This window comes from Aquila chrysaetos, chromosome 17 (assembly GCF_900496995.4).
Source record: "Aquila chrysaetos chrysaetos chromosome 17, bAquChr1.4, whole genome shotgun sequence".
NCBI lineage: Eukaryota > Metazoa > Chordata > Aves > Accipitriformes > Accipitridae > Aquila > Aquila chrysaetos.
In genome coordinates, this window is record NC_044020.1 from 17,825,760 (window position 1) to 17,847,713 (window position 21,954).

General features: G+C 40.8%; 1 protein-coding gene across 2 annotated transcripts in view; it reads left to right on the plus strand.

Moving 5' to 3' along the window:
- Positions 1-855: 855 nt before the first annotated feature.
- Positions 856-21,954, plus strand: part of BCAT1 (branched chain amino acid transaminase 1) — a 67,403-nt gene continuing 46,304 nt past the window's right edge. The window contains exons 1-2 of one of the 2 annotated variants that reach the window (XM_030040967.2): positions 856-1,002; positions 18,909-18,980. In XM_030040967.2, coding sequence (XP_029896827.1) covers positions 994-1,002; positions 18,909-18,980 — 81 coding nt within the window. In that variant the 5' untranslated portion in view covers positions 856-993. The remainder of the gene's footprint in view (positions 1,003-18,908; positions 18,981-21,954) is intronic. The other variant, XM_030040968.1, reaches the window with a different exon arrangement.

The window sequence follows — 21,954 nt, forward strand, 5'->3', positions numbered from 1 at the left end:
AGTAGTACACGCCAGCTGGCTGTAAGATGGGCAGCTGAGGTATGAAGAGCTATGAAGGTGTAGCTACGTGGACTTCAGCATGGACTAGGCAGTGGTTAGCAGGGGGAGGACCCAGAGCCCCGTTGTGAAACATCTGGCAATCCCAGCCAGCTCCGAATAAAATGGGTTGTGCGGGCCCCTCCTGCGTTCGTTGCCAGCGCCGGAGGACTTAGCACCAGTTGTGGCCGTAGCGGTGGAAGGCGGAAGGCCGGGGGAAAGCCTGCCTTGCAGCCAGAGAGCTGAAGGGCTTGCTAGCAATGGGAGGGGTAAACTGCGAGGTGTTTGGTGTGTCAGGCAGCTCGGAGGCAAGAAGGAGGAAATGACTCAGGGACTGAAAATGATGAGTTTCTTAATGCTGGTTAAGGCAAAGGGCTATGAAGAACGCGTTATCCTCAGTACAAATGACAGTAAAAGCATTGAACGGTCTCTGCCGGGCAGGCGCCGCGCACGATGGGGGGCCATTTCTGGGACCGGCCGCGGCTGACCCTGCGAGCCGACCTGTCCCCGCGGAGAGGTGCGGGCGGCGGGTTGGCACCCGCCGGCCTCGTCCCCGGCTGGGGCGCTGCCGGCGCGGCGCTTCCCCAGGGCGAGGGCGAGGGCGAGGCGGGGGTGCGGCGGGGCGGCCCGCCGGGAGGTGTGCGCGCCCTCCCGGAGGAGCGAGGCGGGGCGGCCCGCAGCCCCTCGCCGCTCTCCCCGGCGGCCGGCGCGCGCGCCGCCCTCGCCCGCTGATGCAATCGGAGCCCGCAAGCGGCGGCAGCGGCCCCGGCGGCGCCCGCAGGCGGATCGGCCGGCCCTGAGCCCGCGCAGCGCGCCGCCGCCGCCGCACCCGCGCCCGCACCCGCAGCCGGGGGCTCGGCGATCCGCGGGGCTCCAGCACGAGCGCTGCCCGAAGCCGGCGGCGGCCCGCCGAGAGACCGCTCCGCCGCGGCAGGGAGATACCCGCCGTCTGCCAGCATGATCAAGGTAAGCGGAGCGGTTTTCCTGCCAAAATCCCCTCGTCCATCCTTCGGGGGACGCTGAGCGGCAGGAGGACTTCTCCTTCGCAAACAAGGAAAGCGGTAGTTTACCGATTTGTATTTACAGATTTCAGTGCTCTTGCTTGTTATTTGTGCTTTGCGAAGGAGGTTTCTGTCCCCCAGAGATTTATTGTTTGAGATTCAGAAGCAGCATGCGTGCGATTCTACCTCTTTCCATGTTCTTTCATTGCAGGCAGCATGTGTGGAAAAGAAATAATGAGTCGGGAGGGAGAAGGGGGGGAAGGGGAGGTGTATCATTTCCTCTGAGGGGGGGATTTCTTACTGTTTATTGGTAACAGGGGACTCTTAATGATTAAAAAGAAAAAAACCTGCAAAGGGTATGGTCTCCTGGCAGGCATCATGCCTTTTTCTGCCTGCGAGTTTATTATAGGTCTTATGTCTGCCATGGTACTAAAATAGACTATGGGTAATACCCAGTAACATGTATTTAGAGGTTTTGAGTAATTTCAGAAATAACTTTAAATAATGGAAGAGGAGTTGTTGGTAGTGAACACTAACGTGAGAGATAAGCATCTCCGGGAACTCTCCTTTTATAAATGTCATGTTTATGTTCTTCTGCTTAGTGAGGCTGATCTGGGGATTAAAAAGAAGTCTTGTCAAGACAAAGGGCATGGAGATAGCACGGGTGCTTTTCAGTTAGATTGAGGGAACATCACAGCAACTTTATACCCTGAGGAACAGCTGCACTAAGAATAATTCTTGGGTTTTGAAGAAGGTCTGTGCTGGGCTGACTGTGGACTTCACAGTAGCAGCCTGGTGCCAAAGTTAGCAGCTGAGGAAAAATAAGACTGAGTTATTTGCTCTCCTTGGGTAACTATAACAGATAGAATATGGGCACAACAGGTACATGACTGGGAGGCATCCCCCCAGCTCCTCTCTGCCAATGATGACAAGTGTTACTCTCATGCCATCCTAGGTCTCATCAACATTGCTCTCTCCTGAGTGGGTCTAGCAGTGGTGCAGGTGCTACTGATGATGGCAGGGCTAGAATGGGTGAGTGCTCTGGAGGAGCCTCAGGAGGCTCTGATTAGTCCCGTTTGCATTTTCTGAAGTTGGAGGGTGGCAGACCAGCCATGGCAGAAAACCAATCTGAAACTACTCTTGGAAAATACCCAAGCAGCTGCCCCCAGCCAGAGTGGTGTTATCCAGCACCTGGCACTAAGGTTCCGGCATATCCATGCAAAAAAAAAAAAGTAGCAGGCAAGCCATAGACCTACCTGCCTGTTTGCTCAAAGCAGCACTGACATCTCATTGGGTTCTTCCCACCTGCACAAAACCTAACTTTGCTTTGTAATTTTACTGTAGAGTAGACAGCATGAAGCAATAGCTACAGCAGTAAAAGTACACTCCTGTCACTTGCAAGTGGTGTAGCCTTGGGCAAGTCAGTTCTGTCTGAGCCCTTTACCCTTTATTTGCCTCATCTGTTCAGACTGTAAGCTCTTCAGGGTTATGGCTGTCACTGTGTGTTTGTAGAGCATGTATCAAAGGTGCAGAAAATTACCATTTGATTATCATGATGCTTATGCCAAAACCAATAATTTTATAAAGGTATCAGTAAGCAACAGCATTATTACACCTCCTTATCCCTTCATCTCCCCCTTCATCATTTCCTGCTTCTAGTCACAACCCTCCCTTTCTCCTTGAACCATTTCCAGCCCAACCTCAACCATCTCTTCCTTGCCTGTTTAAAGGAATGTTATGTATAAGAAATAAATTATGCCTCTGGTTTCTGCGGTCCTGCCTTGTCCACCTATTGCACTGATTGTTACTGACAGGCCTAGCACTCCTAACATTGTGTGATCCAGTGGATATTCTGATTTTTCCCATGGAAATTGAGTATTGAAATCTGCTGCAAAGTCATAGGTAAAAAAGAAGATTGCACAATCATTAGGTAGCTTTAACACAGTTGATACCTTGCTAAACCAGTCCGTAGGCCATATCCTTGGTTTAATTTGATAGAAGAAAATAGTTCAAATGGAATTCACTAGCGATGAATTTATCCCTGGGAGGGCAATGTTTGGAAATGAGGTAAATCAGCTCATTAATTGTGTAAGCACTCAGTTACTCTGAATTTGTTCAGCCATTTTAAAACAACTTATTTGGTGTGGGCGTGCTGACAAATCAGAACAGACATTATTTTCATTACTTTCTTATGTTATGCCATTTTCCTAAATGAATAATCTTAGCTGAATGTATAGCACACTGCAGATTATTAGTAGGTTTGAAGGCAGGACCTTCAGTGTTAGAATGAAGGAGCTAAGGGGTAAGTTCTGTTTGGAAATTTTGCACAATTAGCCTTAGGCCACACATGTGAGGACTGGCATCTTCATGTTATATACTCCACAGTGCTAGATAAACTCATCAGAGACTTCTATGACCTCAATACTGATTGTGGCTTTTGATAATAAATTGTGGCTATCCAACTGCCACGATGGCTGTGATGTAGAGATTAAATGCATAACCTTCATCTTGAATGTCTGAATTTTGGTGATACTTGGGCATAAATCAAAGTAGTACATGACCCTAATTTGTTATTCATAGTCACTTACATGCTTGCAACTTGATACCTCCAGTTCTTACACAGGATGAAGTGAATGGGTGGTCCCATTTACCTTGGAAAGAATGTCATTACTTTATGACTTTATACATTAAAGGGACAGGTAATATTACCTCATAAAATAGAGCACCTGTTGTAGAAGGGCAATTTAGCAAATATTACCATATGCTATTGCAGATGAAAATCCAGTGTTTGGTGCATATATGAAATGATCCAAAAGAGTTAACAAGAACTAAATAATTGAAACTGTCTTTAAAATGATCAAGAAGTTTTACCCATCTGTCTTTTCTGCATCTTGGCCCATAGTTTATTACTGTTTTTACAAACCAATGTCAAAATAATCTTCCAATAGAGTTACTCATTTACTTTCTTCCCTTAAGGTCTGCAGGTTGTTCCAAGTTTTATTTTAGAGTATACCTGATGCATTAATGAAGTGCAGCATATGACTTCTCAGTAGGTACACAGCTATTGCTAATTCAGGTTGCCTGTTAGAGCATTTCAGACAATATTTGATAAAAACACTCTTAGTAAGCACAGAAAATATACTCTTTTTCCTGGTATATGAATAGGTTTTAATTCCACAAACATTCAGAGAGATCAGTGCCACACAAGTCATGTCCACTTGTTTAACTTTATTTAGACTGTTGTCTTGGGGGTCATCACTTCTGTAACAAATGCTTGAATTTGCATTACCCTTACTGAGAATGAACTTTTTTTAAACTTTGACACTGAGAGGCTGAGGGAACTGGGTTTGTTCAGTCTGGAGAAGAGGAGGCTTTGGGGTGACGTAATAGCAGCCTTCCAAAATCTAGAGGAAAATCAAGGAGATAGTGCCAGGCTCAGCAATGATGTATGGTAGGAGGACAAGAGACAATGGCATAACTTGAAATGAAAATGGTTCAGACTGTATATAAGGAAAAAAATCTCCCCATGAGGACAGACAGACAGTGGAGCAGGTTGCCAAGAGAGGCTGTGCAGTCTCCATCCTTGGGAGCTCTCAAGACCCAGCTGGATAAAGCCTTGAGAAACCTGGTCTGAGCTCAGAGCTGACCCTGCTTTGAGCAAAAGGTTGGACTAGAGACCTCCTGCAGCCCCTTCCAGCCTGGATTTTCCTATGGTCCTGGAAAAAAGCTTATGAGCTAAGATTTTTTTTTTTTTTTTTTTTTTTTTAATCCAGTCTTAGTCTTTGACACAGTAGTGTGGATCAGTACGTGTTCGTCCAGAGCTCTGCTTGCTAGGCTTTTAACAGTACAAAGAACTCTGCGCAAAGATGGTCTTTAAAGTCACCAGTATAGGTGGATTTCTTTGGAGAAGGTAATTTCTTTAACATGTTACTATAGTAGTAATATTTTGTTCTTTATTATCTTGAGGAACTCCAAGTGCTTAAAAGAACAGATTGAACAGTAATGTTGGTGCAAGTCTCTTCACAAGAATGCTACTTTATTTGGACCCTTCGGAGTTTGTTTGTTGGGGATTTTGGGGTTGGTTTTGGTTTTTTGTTCTTGGTGTTTTGTTTTTTTTTTCCCCGGGAGCCTTGTTGCTTTAATTACCTCATTAGAATCCATGGTAAGGTTTATCAATACTCCACCAGTGTGCCTACCACTGAGCCAGGAAAGAGGACTGTACCTCCTTCCTACACTCTCAACACCTTCCCTCTAAGTACTGTACTTTCCTTCCCCATGCACTTTGGAGAGCCAAGCTAGTACTTTTTCTCATAATCAGAATACATCCTGGTTTTGCAAGACTTTTTTCTTACCATGTATTTTAAGAATATTTCTTTAAACAAGGATCATTGTACCAGTAGGCACTGGCCATGGAAAGGGAAGAGGTATGTCAAAACTACTAGGGAAGTTGCTAATGTCAGGGGAGAGTTAAGGGCATATCTCAGGGATGCAAACATCTTTTTCTTAAGATTGGGGGTTTTATAATACTGCTGGCTTTTTAAAAAATAACAGCTTCTTGTTGGTTTTGAAATGAATTCACCAGGTCTTCTTTTTACTTCCTTTCAGTGCAACTGACTGCAAGTAAAGTTCAATGCACTGTTAGAATTCTTACAGCTTTTGAAAAGGTTCTGTCTAGTAGTTTTCACTTCTGTAATAGATGATGCTAAATTTTCTAAATTGTGTAATTTTTTGTTTGATATGTGGAAAATAAAACACTGGCAAAACTATATGAAGCACTGAAAAAAAAGACACCATTTTTTATTTTCTGGAATGTGAACTTTAAATTACTATGCCTTAAATGTAATACACAAATATATCATACAAAATTGCATATTCTACTCTTACAACAAAATTTTTGATTCACAAGTTTTTATACAACTGCATATTGTCATGCAATTCATTAAAAATCACATAAAGTCCACTTAAAATCAGCAGTAATAGTATAATTTCTGTTGATTCATGGAGTTTCTCACTCTCCAGTAAAATAAAGGAAATTCTTAATCAAAAGAATATGTGGAAGAAAATTCTATAGCAAATTTTAATACTTGCAGTATCCTCAACATATTTAGAAGGCTGGTTGTTAAGTAAGTTTCTTACCAGATGCATGATGCAGGTTTTATTTCCCTGATTTTAAAGTTCTAGGAAACAGGTGGAGAGGTTAAGTTTTTGATCCTGGATGAATAAAAGCGTAAGTCATTTTTTTAATAGGATCTGTAGTCTTAAAACATTCAGAAGTACCATAATTTTTTTTTGAGAACTGAACGTCAAGATTTATTAAGATCATCAAGCTATGAAGGTCACAGTCAGTGCTAGTGTTAACAGTCAAAACTGTAAGTCCTTCTGAATCCTACCCTATACTGTGGCAGTGCCTACTTACAAACTTGAAAAAAATCCTTCCTAAGTGCTAGAAAGTATTGCCTGAAGTACAGGGGGTGAAAGCTATAAAAAAATGAATAGTTGTCTACTAGTATAAAAGTGTAATGTGAGCCAAGTTTATTCCTTACGCAGCATGAAGTAGTAGTTGTAGCATAGGGTATTATAGCATACAGTGGGTACACAACCACAATTTTTGCCACAGCTGTACAGCTGCGTATATACATGCATGCACACAGAAAAAAACCCCACCATATTGTATTCATATGCTCGTATATTTAAGGCATTTATCCATCATGAGCATATAATTTGTTTTTTAATCAAGTATGGTGGTTAGATATGCTGTAACCTATTTATACGTGCATGGGAACTAAATTGCAGACTCTGCCTTAAACTGGATTAACTGTCTTTAGAAACAGAAGTACAGTTTGGGAGACAAATGAAACAAGGTTTCCCATGCTGGGGGAAGTGTTTTGTTTCTGTAATCGTAAAGGAAGTCCATTGGGTTCTTTGAATTTGGTTCAGTTCAGTTTTTCTTCTTTCAGTATCCTTCTAACACAGTTGTGCTTTTTTCTAAATCTGATCCAGTGCTGTGGCCCAGTCCATGGCCCAGGCTTTGTCCTCAGTATTACACAGTGCTTTATAGAATACAAAGACAAGTTCTGTAGTCTATGCTTTTTTCATATTGACAAGTGTCTGTTCTTTTTTTAATATTATCCTTTGCCTTTCAGCACCTTTTCAGAGACGATTTTTGGCAGGTTGATAGGTTTATAGGTTTATATAAACCTATAGTTTATAGGTTGATTCTCTTCTTGACATCTGGAGATAGAAGTTCAGTAACATCAGCATTCCTTTCTGGTTCTCGATTGAGCTGAAAATGCTGCATTTACAATTGCTTTCTTTTGGATCTTCTTTTAAGTGGTTTTGCTGTAGCCAGCAGTGTTTTCATCATGTCAGTTGGGCAAAATATTTATTGCCACATACATACAAAATTAATGTTCTGTCCTGCCATTTCCAGGTGAACTGGATTTCGACAGTGGACAAATCAGATCCAACTCTAAACTCTTTTAAGATGCTTAAGATTGTCTCCATCATTTCTGAATGTATGAAGCTATTCTAGTCAAGAGCATTGATATTCATGTGGGTTGAAGCTGGGCAAAACCCTTGGTTCATGGGGATGTTATAAATAAGTCATTTGTCAATTTAGATTTACTGAGATGAGCAGGGCTGGTTGATTATTTATACATATGTCAAACTGTAAGAGGACAAGCATACATTACTTGTCATAGGCCCGTTTATTATCTTCATTATTAGTGCCATTTCTTAGTATTTCAAAGTTATCATTTTTCTAATAGAGACTGTATCACTCTTGATTTGTGATGACCTCTTACCATGCTATAATTTTGGCAAAGAGCCTCTGTTTGCTTTGCGTGCTTAATGCGTGCTTAATGCTGACACCTCTACAAATACCTCATCTGTGACCATACTTTTTCAAGGCCACTTTTAATGTGCTGAGTGCTATTTTGCTCTCAAATTCCCTGGGCAGAATCCAGTTTGCTCTGGGCACTGTCAACAAATGATAGGGGATTTCAGATGAAGGGCTTGCTCACAGGGTATTTAGAAAGGACACATAGGGTAACTAATACAACTCCAAAATTTTGGAGATTAATAATGCATGATTTTTCCCTGTCTTAGAGTTGTTTCACAGTTCAATATACACTAACTAGGTGGAGTGGCTTTGTCACTCATTTAAAATATTTTACCTCTTTTGAGAAGACATCATCAAGAAAATCACCTTCTGATGGGTGTTATCTTGGTGTTTTTCCACATTCAAGGGAGTAATGTGTGACACTGTACAGTGACACTGTAGTTGTGCTCTGCTTTTCTTGGCTTGTTAGTAAGCTTCCATGGGATTATTTACATTTGCTGGGTGTGGTAGATTATGCTTACTACCTTTCGTTTCACCCACTGAAACTCATAAAGACTGTAAAGCAAGAGAAGTTCCTAGCATATTCTGAGCTGGATGTTTATCATGCATATACATTCCCTCTCAGTAGTTTGTTGTTAATTTGAACACAAGAACACAAACATCATTGTACTTATTCTCTTCAAATAGGTTCCAAGGATTTTCCCTGTGGGTTAGCTCTGTTCGTAGTGCCCTTTACGTCAAGAGAAAAGCTTCAACTTCCTTTCTACTTTGTTGAATTGTGTCCAGTTAAATCAAATTAAGGTAGTGTTTGAACACACAGCAAAAGACACATCACAAGGATATAACCCAGGCTTTGGTAAAAGCCAGGGAGAGATCTCCCATTACTTCAAACCAATTATGCCGGGCTTAAAACCCACTGGAGCTAGTATAGGCAGGTCTTCTGCAGCCATCTCCTGTGTGCTGTTATGCAAGAAGCTTCCATAGGGCATAGCTGTGAGTAGAGTGCACAGTCAAAACCACATCAATCATTTACCCTTGTTCTTCTTCCTTGAGAAGAACTGTAGTGAATCTGATGGGTATGTCTCTATAAGGAAGAAGAGCTATAGATGTAGTTCCTGGGGAGCTGTGCATGCCCTATTCTGGCACCCGTCCACCTCTCAGTGAATTCTCTGAAGTGACTGCCAACCAGTGTGAGGTATGCCGATGAGACAATCTATGCCTAAATTTCCTGCCTGTAACAGATATTTCAACCTTCCTTCACTTAGGTGTTGTGACTGTAGAGCCAGTATTAATTTTTAAGGCATCCAGGTATTACAGTGAGAAGATTCGTTTAAAGCTTATAAATAATGAAGCTCTCAGTTCTTTACCTGGAACAAACAGTAAAATAACTGCAAGCATCCTACAGACCAACCCACCATCAGAATTCAAGAGAAAGCTCAGTATTTGCAACACCTCTAGACAAAGCTTGCTGTCTTTCTGGGTTTTTTCCTCTACCCTGGCTTGCATCACCCATTTAAAGAGACCTACTAGATCACTCAATCTACTGTAAGCCTTGAAAGCTCAAGTCTGGGTCCTTCTGCACTGTTGTGGCCAAATGTCCAGGCAGAATGCATATCTAGGTCTATACAGTTCTGCCTGTAAGCAAAAAACAGGGTCTGTGCTCAGCCATTTGAAAAGACCAACATAGTAGAGAAGCACATTTATAAGGAGTACTCCTCCGACTAGTCAGGCAGAGTGTACCTGCAGTATTGAGCCCATTCAGATCCCCAGGTTAGATAGCTGCTGCCATGCTTTATCAGCTTCATCTGTTGGACGCTTAACAGCTAAACAAACCATTTGGGGAGCAGGAAACAGTCAATAACTGCACAAACAGCCTAATGCTATGCAGAAAGTCATGCTTCTTATGGTTTTGCACCACTGGCATTTGAGACTCAGTGATGAATTAAATCGGCCATGCAAAGTTATCAGGGCTAGATGTGATAGCAAGCCAGCGTATGTCTGCCCTTTACAGAGCAGCAACCACATGGACAGTTGCATAATGTTTTATTGTACTTACTGTTATTTGAGAACTGGCTGTGTAAGTTACTGTTTTATTATCTCTAGTGGGACTGTATACAGGACTTGTGGTAAAAAAAGTAACTACTTTTTCCTCCAAAAGCTTTTTTTTTCCCCCAGAGCTTTTGTTTTCAGTGTGTGATTCGTCACTGCTCAGCGTCTTATGTAAACCTTTATTCCAGTGCAAAATGGGCTTAAATGGGACACGGTCTAAGCACTCTGAGAATAGCTACAAATGACCCCTTATACAGGCCAGTGATTCAGGCCTGACCCTGTGTTTCTTCTGGTTCCACTGTAGTTATGAGGGAGCTTGCAAACAGGAGTATGTCCTTAAATACAAGGTTTTGTCTGCTAGCTCTTTTCTTTAAGCATGTCAGTTCTCATTTTGGAATCCATCACTGTCTGCTGTGGTTTGGTTGGGTTTTTTTCCCCTAGGAGTCTACAATGATTTATTTGCAAACTGCAGAAGCTTTGGTCTCCCACACTAAATTGTCTGCTTCCAGTTCTAAACCCTCAGTAACTCTTCAGACAATGATTTTATTTGTTTCTGCTGTGTATGCATTCATGTTATTCACATTATCATTTGGTCATTGCATCAAGCCACTTGCCTTGGTCATCAGCTGCAGGATCTCTGTGTAGTTTCCACCATGAGGGAATTTCACAAAAAAATTGTAAGCTATATTTTATGCATCTTTAAATCAGAGCTGTACTTTACCTGTACAGCTGTCTCAGGATAAAAAAATATAGCCGGTATAACTGAACCCCTGAGGAAAACAAGCAGAATAATTTTTATTGTGCTTAGGCTCGTCTTTGCTGGTATAACAGTGCAGTGAAAAATGCATCCCATAGGTCTAGTTAAATTTACTATAAAATCTTAAAATGCTAATCTAGTACCTGGCATTATAGAATGCATAAGCAAAGAGAAATGTTAGAAAAAATGTGATGAACACAAGCTTCCTTGTGGTTAACAGCAAAGCTTTTTTACAGCGGTAGGGGAAAGTATGCAATAGCTTTTATACCCTTTTTTGTTGCCAGTTTGATGTAAAAGATCTCATATCAAGGAGAACTGGGCCTAAACACAGTAAAACTGTGGTGACTTTCTGAGTTTTCATTTATTTTCTTTGAGCAATAACCATATCCCATAGCCATGAGACGCTATCTAGTTAGAAAACAGACAGATGAATTTATAGGTCAACTAGATCCAGCTGGTTGCTTTAACATGTTTTTCTTTATGCCATTCTAGCAAACAATGCACTTGTTAAAAACCTAATTAATGCTAGAGCGGACAAACAAACCAACAAAAGGGGCACTTAGAGGCACTGTTCATAGGAGTTAGAGATGGAAGAGCTCCATTAGGTCATCTGCCTATTCCCCTAATAGTGTGAGGCTGTTTTCCTCAGTCAGAAGGGAAGAGTCGGTTAACTGAGCAAGAGGGTAAAGACAGAGGAAATAGCACTGGGGAGTGACAGAGCAACAAGAGGGTCATAGGAAGGAAAACAAACAAGAACAATATGAGCAGTGGGCTTAGAAATCAAGGTTAAAGCACATTGCATTTGGAGGTCATTCGCGTAGAGGATTTCTTTAGAGTGCTTGCCTATTTCTGTAAAGAAAATAGTATTGTATGGTTGTGCAGGGAATGTATTAAGACAGAAATAACTATTGAATAAAGGGACACAACACAGACAGGTATAGCTGCTTTATGTCCTGTATTGGATGGAGCTGGTGGTAGGTTTTCAATATTTTTCATTTGGGAAGGATCACAGTTTAGACTCCATGTTGTATGAGTGTAATCCACAGCTCATATTGTAAATTTTCTGAAGTATCTGGCAAAATAATTTTAGCCTGAAGCTGAATAGGTCCCTGGTCAGGTTCTCTTTAGAGTTAGTTACAACAAATTAATCTATTTTCTATTTCTTGTGAACTCTTTTCTTCCCTTTAGCCTTCTTGATAATCCAGTTTGTCAAGCACACATTCTTTTTGAATTTCAGAAGTAGTTATCCTTCACCTTGCCTAGCCTTGCTACGTTTCAGGTGAACTGATACAAGCTTTCTTGTACAACAGGTTAGGCATTACTGAACTCATTCAAATATTAATTTAAGCAATGAGTGAAAAAATTGGCATTATTTCCTAGAGAGGTTTCTTACCTGAGTGCTGACTGCAATGACTTTACTTTGGCAACATGGTCCTGCATTTACTTAACCTCATGAAACCAACTTGGTCTGCTTTTAGAGTTGTGGTATAGCTATAAATGTTACTAAATATGAATCTTGGATGGACTAGCTGAATATTTCCATTTCTTTATGTTTTCTGTTTTAAGGTTTTTTTTACCAATAAGTTGTGCTTATATAATCTGAATTATCTTCTATTTAAACATAATAAAAACAGTGATACTTGTTTTAAGAGGAGCATATTTCAGTTTTATTCAAACTACTCAAATTGCTTTAAATTAAACCAAGTAAACTGCTCAAGCCAGAAGATAAGTGCCTGCACAGTCTTATGGACTAATTTAATGATAATCTATTTAAATTCAACCTTACTTTATGCAATTCAGCTTTCTTAGCTAAAGAAAATCTTGTATGTCCTAAGCCCTGATGCTTTCACTCTGATGCAAAATTATCATTAAATAATGTGGAAGCTTTGTTTTCCTGCTATGCTAGTTGCCTTGTATTTTTCTTTATTGGATACTGTCATTACACTGCTTCACTTTAACCAACATTAGCGCCAACTCAAGGCTGAACAAGCAGCCACAGTAAGGTGATAACACCCAGGTGACAAGGCATCAGAGCATATATATGTTAGGTAAGAGTAGTCTTAAAGAAATGTATTGGAAGTGCAGAAATCAATACAAATGAGAATTCTTGGCAAACTAAGTAAAAAGCTAAGCACTGAAACAGCATATGCCAAATTGTCCTTTTTTTTCCTTTGTGTGTTTTTTTGTTTTTTGGGTTTTTTTTTTTCCCAGTGCTTATCTGTGCACACATTGAGGTGTATCATTGGAGCTGCTCTGGGATTTGTGCTGTACATGTTCTTTGAATTCATTATTGAAGACTGGCAAGCCAATACATGGAGAGTGCTCCAACCCAACAAAGATACCTCAAAGATCTCTGTTTGGTTTGATAAGTGGTTAGAAATACAATTTAAGAATTAGTCTTCTTGCTCCTTCTGTCTTGATTTTGAAAAGAGTAGATTTAAAAGAAATTTTGTGGGTAAGGCGTGCCATGCTATCATGTAAATGACCCAGCCCAATGAACGTACTTGGTGACACTTGCATGGTACCACATACATACGTGTATGTTCATGTTCACATACATACAATATAAAGATAGTATTAAAATATTTTTATCTCATGCAGCTACTCCCATGACATCTGAGGTAAACATGCCTGGCTGTTAGATTCCATAAATGATCTTCCTGAGCTCTGGAAGTCTTTCATAAATGTCATTAAGTAAATATCTTTTTAGTTGATATTAAAAGTAGTATTATATGAGTTGGCCCTGCAGCAATATTCAGAATTTCTCTCTCAGTCTGACAGCGGGTGGATTTTTTTTTTTTTTAAAGCTATGATCTTCATTACTTTTTTTTCCTGCAAATTCATCTTTTATGTGGTATGGCTGTCAAATTGTATTAACATTTCCTAGGGGCAGATGAAAACTGTTTTGAAGTCATGGAAGTGTTTTATATGACTGTAACAATACACAGAATATGTGGCATTTGTGCACGTTGGACTCTATACCTGGAATTTGTGCACATTGGACTCTATTTTATACTTGCAACAGAAAGGCAACTCTTGTATGGCTTTGGATGCCGAAGTACCTGTCATCACGCACCTGATTTGGCTCGCCTGTAGGCAGTACCATAGAATAAGTCATGTATTGAATTTATTGATCTGCTAGATTCCTGGAATCTGATAAGTATTCTCATTTCATTATCCTTCCAGTGTAAATCAGAGCATGAAATATTTCTTAGACACTTAGTAGCCAGAAGCAAGCACAGGAAAAAGCAGTAAGACATGGTTTTAGCTTGGAGAAATGTCTCAGAAAGGACTTTCTTCATTGAAAACTGTTTTTTATTTGACTTCTGACTGAGAGGAAACTCCCACTCCATCTTTGCTGGGGCCTGATGACTGTTACATGATAGTCTTGGTTTTAAGTTTCTCTGCATAGCAGGAGATGGGGTTGCCTCAGTAGAAGGAACTATATGCAGCCATAGTTGTGTATCTGTGGCTTATTTGCTTCTTTAGGTTCTCGTCCTCCATGAATAGCCAATGCCTGTCAACAAAGCACTGTCTACAATTCTTTCGTGGGCATGAAACTGGGTTTTCAGATGTTCCCTGTCACTGGTAGTACTCCACCCAGGGCACTGATGCTGTTGATGAAATTCTCACTCAGAATGGAGACATCAGAGCTGTCTGTGAGCTGACTTGGATAAGCATGGTGAAACCAAAAAGATGACTAAGGATTTTGTGAAACTGCAGATCTTGAGTTGTTTTGAAAAGCAGCCAGTATGATTTCCTAGCTGAAAATGTGAACTCTGTAGAAATTATTTGCAGTTTATTTCTTTATTCCTACCTTCCACTAGGGAAAGTTTTCTGTTCCCCAGTGGTTAGAAGAGCGATCAAACAACAGGAAAATTAAGTGAGCAGAGAACTGATTAAAGAATTAGATTTCTTTAAAAAAGGGTGACAAAGTACACAGCATATAGAGTTAACTGCAAATTATTTTTTCAGAACGGGTGCCATTTTTTTTTAATTAAATAATGTCATACACCGTAGGTTAAAGAAGTGCAGTTTGCAGCTTAAGTTTACAGTGATGAAGCTTCTGATAATCTTCAGCTCTTATTTCATAACTGAGGATGAGCCTATGGGATAATGGGGTAGCTAAAACCTAAGAACACCTAAGTTTGACGAAAGATCTCATAGAGTCGCAGTTTATAGAACAGATAATTCCAAATGAGAACAAAGACATAGGTGCTACCACTGGGTCTCAAAAGCCAGCAAGAGTGAGGGCACAGGAAAAACTAAGGCAGACTCATGTAGTCTAGGAAGTCTAGGGAGTTTAGGGAGGAGATGGGCCTATTTTTGTAGCAGAAGGTCCTTTCAGCTGAAGGACGAGTGATCTGACTGCATAAAAGAGGTAGATTCTCTGTTTTGAAGAAGCTGTGAGATGCAGGAGGATACCCTGAAAGACGAGCATAACTAAAGGCATGGCAAAATGGTAATTGTGAAGCTGATTGGGTGCTCTTGCAGGTCGATACTTTGGCTACAAGGTCTCATGCCTGTAACACAACAGCAGTCAGAGAAGGTGTGCTAAAGACAGCAGGGAAAGCCAAGAGGCATTGACTGGAGCATCCTGATGCTAAAAGATGTCGAAAATACATATGTCTAGTGCAGTCTGAGGACCAAATGCAGGAGTTGAATGTTCGGGTTTGGGAAAGCTCTAGCAGAAGTGCAGGTGACGACTGTTAAGTATAAAATTTCCAAAAGTGCTGTAAGTGTTACACAGAAAATGGTCCTTCACATGTTGGGAGGAGACTAACCCCCCTAAGGCTTACCTCTTTTTTATATAAGAGTGAGATTGGAAGTAAGTACTAATGTGAGGGAGCACTATTATCCAGCTGAGTATATTGCAATTGCTTTTGCAAATGCTAAAGGATTTGCAATTATTATTATAGCATTGAGATCTTCTGTAAAAGTAAAGATAGAATTACTCATCACAAGGTCTTTCTTTTAGTAGTGTTTCTCAGTGATACAATGATGTATAAAACCCATTTTTTAACAAAATTTAATCTAGTGTAATGCTTTACACTTTTTTCTCATACAGGCTTTACAGTAATGATAAAATCAATGTGCAATTTCAATATTTTTGAAGGAAAACTGTGAAATACTGTCCTATTTCCAACTTAGAAAAAGCAGTTACATATACCATGAATAAAATGTTGTTAGCTCTACACTACAACATAGGAAATACTGTCATGCTTGTGTAATTGCATAGCAACTTGATACAGACTTGAGTGACTTTTGAGGAGACATTGGCCCAGTGGCTCAAATGCTTCTTTAGGATAATATCAGTGTTTTATATCTACCATGCTATTAAACACAAAGGGGAAATTTATGCTTGGCATATCTCCCTTGGCAATGTTGGCACTACACCAGGAAGTAATTTTCCCTATTGCATTTAACGTGTTTCAGATTTAAAAGCCATGGAGCCATTAAAATATGACTCCATCAATTAGAAAGTAATTGTGGTATGTCTTTCTAGTGCTAAGGGATTAAGTCAATTTGATCTCGGTGCGGTTAACAAAGGCAGTTAGCTACTTGCTTTAAATATGAGTTAAATCTGTAAAACATAATGATTTCATGGAGAACAGGATTAGCCCCATGGCACATGCCCAAAAAATGGGCTGTTGACTTCATTGAGTTCAGTGGGAACCATGAACTGAAGGGCAACACGATTGAGGCCCTAGGGGCTGTTCCTGTAGGTGGTCCACACTTGAAATTCACATACAAGTTTTGTATCTTTTTAAAGATCATGAAAGAGAATATTAAACTATATCCAACTTCGGTCCTCTCTGTGTTGATGCCAACACTTGCTTTAGGGCAACTTCATAAAGCAGAGATGGGAAGAAACTGAAGCATAATGGTTGAGTATTTGTCAGTATTTGCTGTCATGAGTAATTATGATTAGAAAATCCAACTTTGCATACTAGATATTAGACAAAAGCTAGCCATGGAGCTGGATCCGCTTGAGAAATTCTTGTTCCACAGCTGGCAGTTACCATCCTGTTAGCTGGTAACCAGCACGCTCTCCACCCTAATTCACTGCTGTCCAAAGAAAAATCAGTTGGCTTAATCTGCAAAATACTTAACTGTTATAAACTGATGGTGTCATGAAGGCCTTCTGGGATTTTACTATGAATTTGGAAGTATTTGAAGGATTACAGGGAAGGCAAGGACCTATTATACAGTGCTTAGTTCAGACTGTCCATCAGTTTGGGTAACGCTTTAGTCCTGCTAGGGTCTGACGCTGAACACTCTACCAAAAAGACTTGTCTTTCTGGAGTAAAACCCCCTAAGCTTTAAGGCAAATAAAACATATTTTTAATAAGGTTTTAAGGTAAAGCATATTGGTACATTGTAAAGAGATTTGTGATTTCTCTCGGCAGATCCTGCTTTAGTTGATAAGAAGGAGCCTGTAGCCGTGACTGCGTGTCTCGCTGTAGAGGGTTAGAAAAAAAAAGAGGAACGGAAGGGTTAAAAGCTGCTGGTGAGAAAAGGCAGGAGGGATGTTATGGCCTCCCTGGGGCGTTTGCGGGGGAGGGGAGAGGAAGTGAGATCTGCTGTGGCTGGGAGTTTGCTTTTTCTTTTGTTGGTAGCAAGCCTGCTATCTGTTAAAGGCCCACTGAAGATACCGCTTTTTTTTTTTTTCTTTTTCCCTCCCCATCTACTGTATCCCCAAGATCTGCAAAAAGGGAAAAAAATCATGTTATTTGCCTTGTGTGTGTCATGCTTCACAGCGCATGAGCCATGCGGCCCCAGTCCTGGCCCCACAGTTTGGTGGCTGCTGCAGGGCTGTGGTGGCTGGTGTCTCCCTGGCACTGCCATCTGCCCTGCACGCAGCCCTCCTTGTAGTGTGAGGGCTGCTCCCTGGTTAGGAGCTTGGGGCAGGGATCTCACAGGCTGACCACGAAGGGTTTCCTGTGCCTCCTTCCTTCAGGGGATTATACCTTTCACCTGGGGCTTTCCCACCTGGGCTGGGGCTTCCCACCCAAGGTGCAGTGAGGGTGAGAGGCAGACACCAAGCAATGAGCAGCCAGTGCAGGCTCCTGCCAGGGCTTTTCCCTTGTGGGGTTGAAAGCCCCTTGCCTGTCAGCCCTAGCAAGGACATCCCTTACCTCTGTCTTTCCTTCACTCACTTAGAGAGCCCCTCTGACCAGCCTGACTGTTTCCCCATGCCCACCCATCCTGGGCCTCATCTCGGCAGCTAGCCATCCCTTCTGCCATCACCTCCATCTTGCCAGTTGTGCTTCCCCTAAGCCATCCCCCCAACCATCCCCTTCACGGTCCATCCCCCAAACAGTCTTGCTCCTGGCACCTTCCTTCCTCTCCCAAACCTCTGCCCCCACTTCACCTTTCTCGCTCTTTCTTAAAGGCTGCTCAGAGACAAGAAATGCTGTCAGGGCTGTATTTGTCTCTTTTGCTCCATGTTGCTGGGTATAATATGCATTTACTGGCCACCGGCAAGGAAGGTCTAGCTAGTGCAGGAGGGTCTGCAAGGATGCTAGCCTGATGCTGTGGAAACTGGGGATCTTGCTTTTAGGTAGATGGCTTGCACCTGTCTGTGGTATCCCTGCCTAGGAACATGCCTAGAGCTATCACTCCTTTTCTTTCAGTTCCTTTCTAGCATGGCCAGTGGCAGAACCCTTAAGTTCAACATAGTAGATAATTCAAAATATTCTGATTATAAATTTATATAGGTGGGCATTCCTTAACGCTGTCTTCATTTAATGAAGGATTTAACAAAAACAATCCTTTCCCTTTTTCTTCCATTCTGCCTAGTCAGGCTTCTCTGAAGAAAAGGCAAAAGCAAATCTGTTGGTGGATGTTTCAGTAGAGAAACTGGGATCTGATGGAATTGTGTAAAAACACAATTTATTTATTCAGCTTTGAATGAAAAACTTGTGATGTTGTCCATATCCTTCCACACTTCAGAGAGATAATCTAATCTAAGGCGTTGTCTCTCCCATAAAGCACTGAAATACAGTTGCACAAAATACTGCAACTGAAGTAAAACTAAAAGCCTAGAAAGTGGAAAGTTGTGCTAAGAAACTACCAAAAAATTCTGTATAATGTATTTACTGATGATGAAGTCTAAGTGATCATTCAATACAATCTGTTCCTAAAAAGAATTAACTGAATGTGTATCAACTTTTCTGCAATGTGCATTGAGTTTGATTTCCTCTGTTTTTATTTCTTCTAGGGCTGTCACAATGAGTGCACGGCTGGAGGATGTTCGGGAGAAATAGCAAAGCATATAACTGAATCTTTCAAGGTGTGTTGTTTGTTAAAAGATGAGTGTCTGAAGCACTTCAGTAGATTGTGCCAGACAGCATCCATAACATGGTAGTGATTGTTGTGCAGGTGTTCATAACTACTGACATGCTTGAATGTTGTAATTCTGTAAATCTGTAAGCTGCATTTGCCGAAAATGTTTTCAATGTAGAAATTAAGAATGTTACAAGAAGAACTTTAATTTATTATAGTTTCAGGTACTAGCTAAAAGGTTAGTAGTCATTAAGCAAAAATTAAAATGGTATAGGTGATTTTATTTTTAACTCTGATCCGCTTCAAAAGCAATAGAAATAAAGATTGATTCCCCGCATTAAGATTTTTTTCCGAACAGAGTCTATGTAACACTCTATTATTTGTTAAACTTTGGCATTATAAATGGTGTTCAAAAGTAGGTTTTTGATCTGGTCTCAAAGATGCAGAGCTAAGGATCTCAGAAGGACTCCAAAGCACACCACAGCTCTGGCACATTATCAGCACTCAACAAGCAAACAGGGCTATGGTAATAAGGAATGCTGAGCAGCTGCCAGGAACTGACATGAAATTGAATCCCTCTTTTTTTTTTTTTAATTTTAATCTTATGCTTAGAACTGAGCTCAGTTAAGTTATCACTCTTCTCTACATCCTTCCTGAAGGCAGTGCTAGTAACTAAGAACTCATTTTAAACACTATATGGACACAGATGTCAACTTTTAATTTTCTGTTGGAAATGTAAGGCCCATCAGCATGTGCTCCTTTGAATTCTACCTTCTGTCCTCATTCCCTTTTTCTTTTGCCTCTCTTTTACACTTCTTTTGCCTGTATTCCTTATGTCACACATCTCTAATTCTTTCTCTCCTTCTCTTTCCCTGCTTTACAATCTTTAAAAAGCCTCGTCTATATTTTGCAGATGTTTAAAAATAGTACCCAGAAAAAGGTGACCTCACTTGTGCTTTTTCAGCAGTTCCCTTCCTGTTATTGCTGACTGTTGTCAGCAGTACATGAGACGAAATTATAATTATACACTTTGTAACTGTCATGTTCTTCCTGATTTTTTGGGCAGCATCACTGCTGTGCAGTCTTCTGAACTATGCTTAAGTGGTTATTTCCCTTTTAGTTGCCAGACTTTAACCAGATATGGAAAATAAATGCTGCAGAAAATGTGTTGGACTCCTTGGTAAGATTTATTCTGATTCTGGTCTCATTGAAAACAGCAAAGAATTCTTGAGAGTCCATGACTACAGAATTTCCATGCCATGTAGCAACATGTCATTTAATTTCTTTTTCCCCATTCTCAGCCCTTCCCAGTTCTTCTCTTCCTCATTTCTGTGCATTGTGTCTCTCTGGCAATTCTGCCCAAGAAGGAAGATTTAGGATGACTTTTCAGCCAGGAGGTCTGATTTGGAAAATGTTGACAAAACCAGGCATGCAACTAGTTTTGAAACCCCAAGTATTCACAAATATGGAGTGCAGAGTTGTTTTGTGAATTCACCTTTAATAAATAGACAAGGTAGATCTCAGTAGATTCATTCAGTAGAGTGTACTAGTGTATTTAAAAACAAAAATTGCTTTACAGAGAGGAGACTCTTGTGTAACCGCATTGTACTGTTTCCTTCCACTCATTGGTGTAGTCCAGAAGGAAGATAGACAGAGTGGCACCAAACTCTGATAGTGTTTGGGTCATAGGTGAACTGGGCACAAACTAAAGCAGACTTAAGGCAGATTTAATTATACCAGCAGTCAAGCAGGTGCTTTACCAAAGCTCCAAATATTGGGTGGCACAAACTTGGTTTTAATCCAGTTTCCTTTCCATCGATACTTGTATGTCAGCCAGAATGGCAAATCATTGCAGTGGAGAAACTGTGTGAGGGGGAAAAATACATTAGCAGGTGGGACAGATGGTCGTAAAGGGTATAATACCAGAAAAAACAGCTGGCTCAGGCTGAAGTCTAATTTGTAAGTCCATTCCTGCCTTATGGCTCTGTTTCTGAAGATTAGCTGCAGTCACCAGAAAGGGGTACAGCTTTTTAGAAAATATTGGTACTGGGGGGGGGGAGGGGGGCGGGCAATGTATGAAAGTTATGATGGCAATACAGGTACTGATTGCAGTGTCATGCATTATAATAATCATTTTCAGTCTCTTTAACTTCATTGTCAAATTAAAAACTTTATAAATGAAGGAAGAAATAACACCAGCCAACGATAAATAAAAGAGCCTGGATTCATTCTAGGGAACTTCACAAACATTTCTGTGGAAGATAGTTATGATTATAACTTCAGAAACAGTAGCTAATAATATTTCAAAGTAATCAAGTTGACCCATGGGGCTGATTGTGCTGAAGAAAGCTGCAATTTTGTGCCAGTAACCCACGTAATCCAAGATTCTGGGAATGTAGAAAACAGGGTATGGTTTTCTTCTATACTTACATAAAACGTATTGTTTAAAGTGGATGATGCCCAACATTTGAATGCCAGATTAACCCTCTGAAGACATTTCTTTTTAGAATGCAGTGCTGTGCTTTTTAGGTGGTGTGTGCTCCTTTGAATTTTACTGCAATTTCTGCCTGACTTGGACAGGTAGACTCAGAGAGTCCCTATACACTGGTAGGGAAGGAATGAATGTTACCTACAGCTTCTAGCAAGCAGTGAGCACCTCTCCTAGTTACTTGCTGTTTTCGATTCTCATGGGCTTCTCTCAAGTCAATAGGTCAGAATTGGCACTTTGTTCATTTTAACTGCTACTGAGCTACCTTAATTTAACTCACTTCTGCAGTTAAAAATCTCATCCTGACAGGTCTGGGATTTACAAGATACTTAATGTATCTCATTTAGAGTTGACACATGACCAGTGAGCTTGGAACAGATAAGAAACATCGAAGGAAATAGTGATTGTGCTAGAGTTTCCTGTATTGTAGAAAATGTCAAATCTCCAGGATTTATCTACCTGGCTCCTTCCACTAGAGCGAAATCTTCCTCCC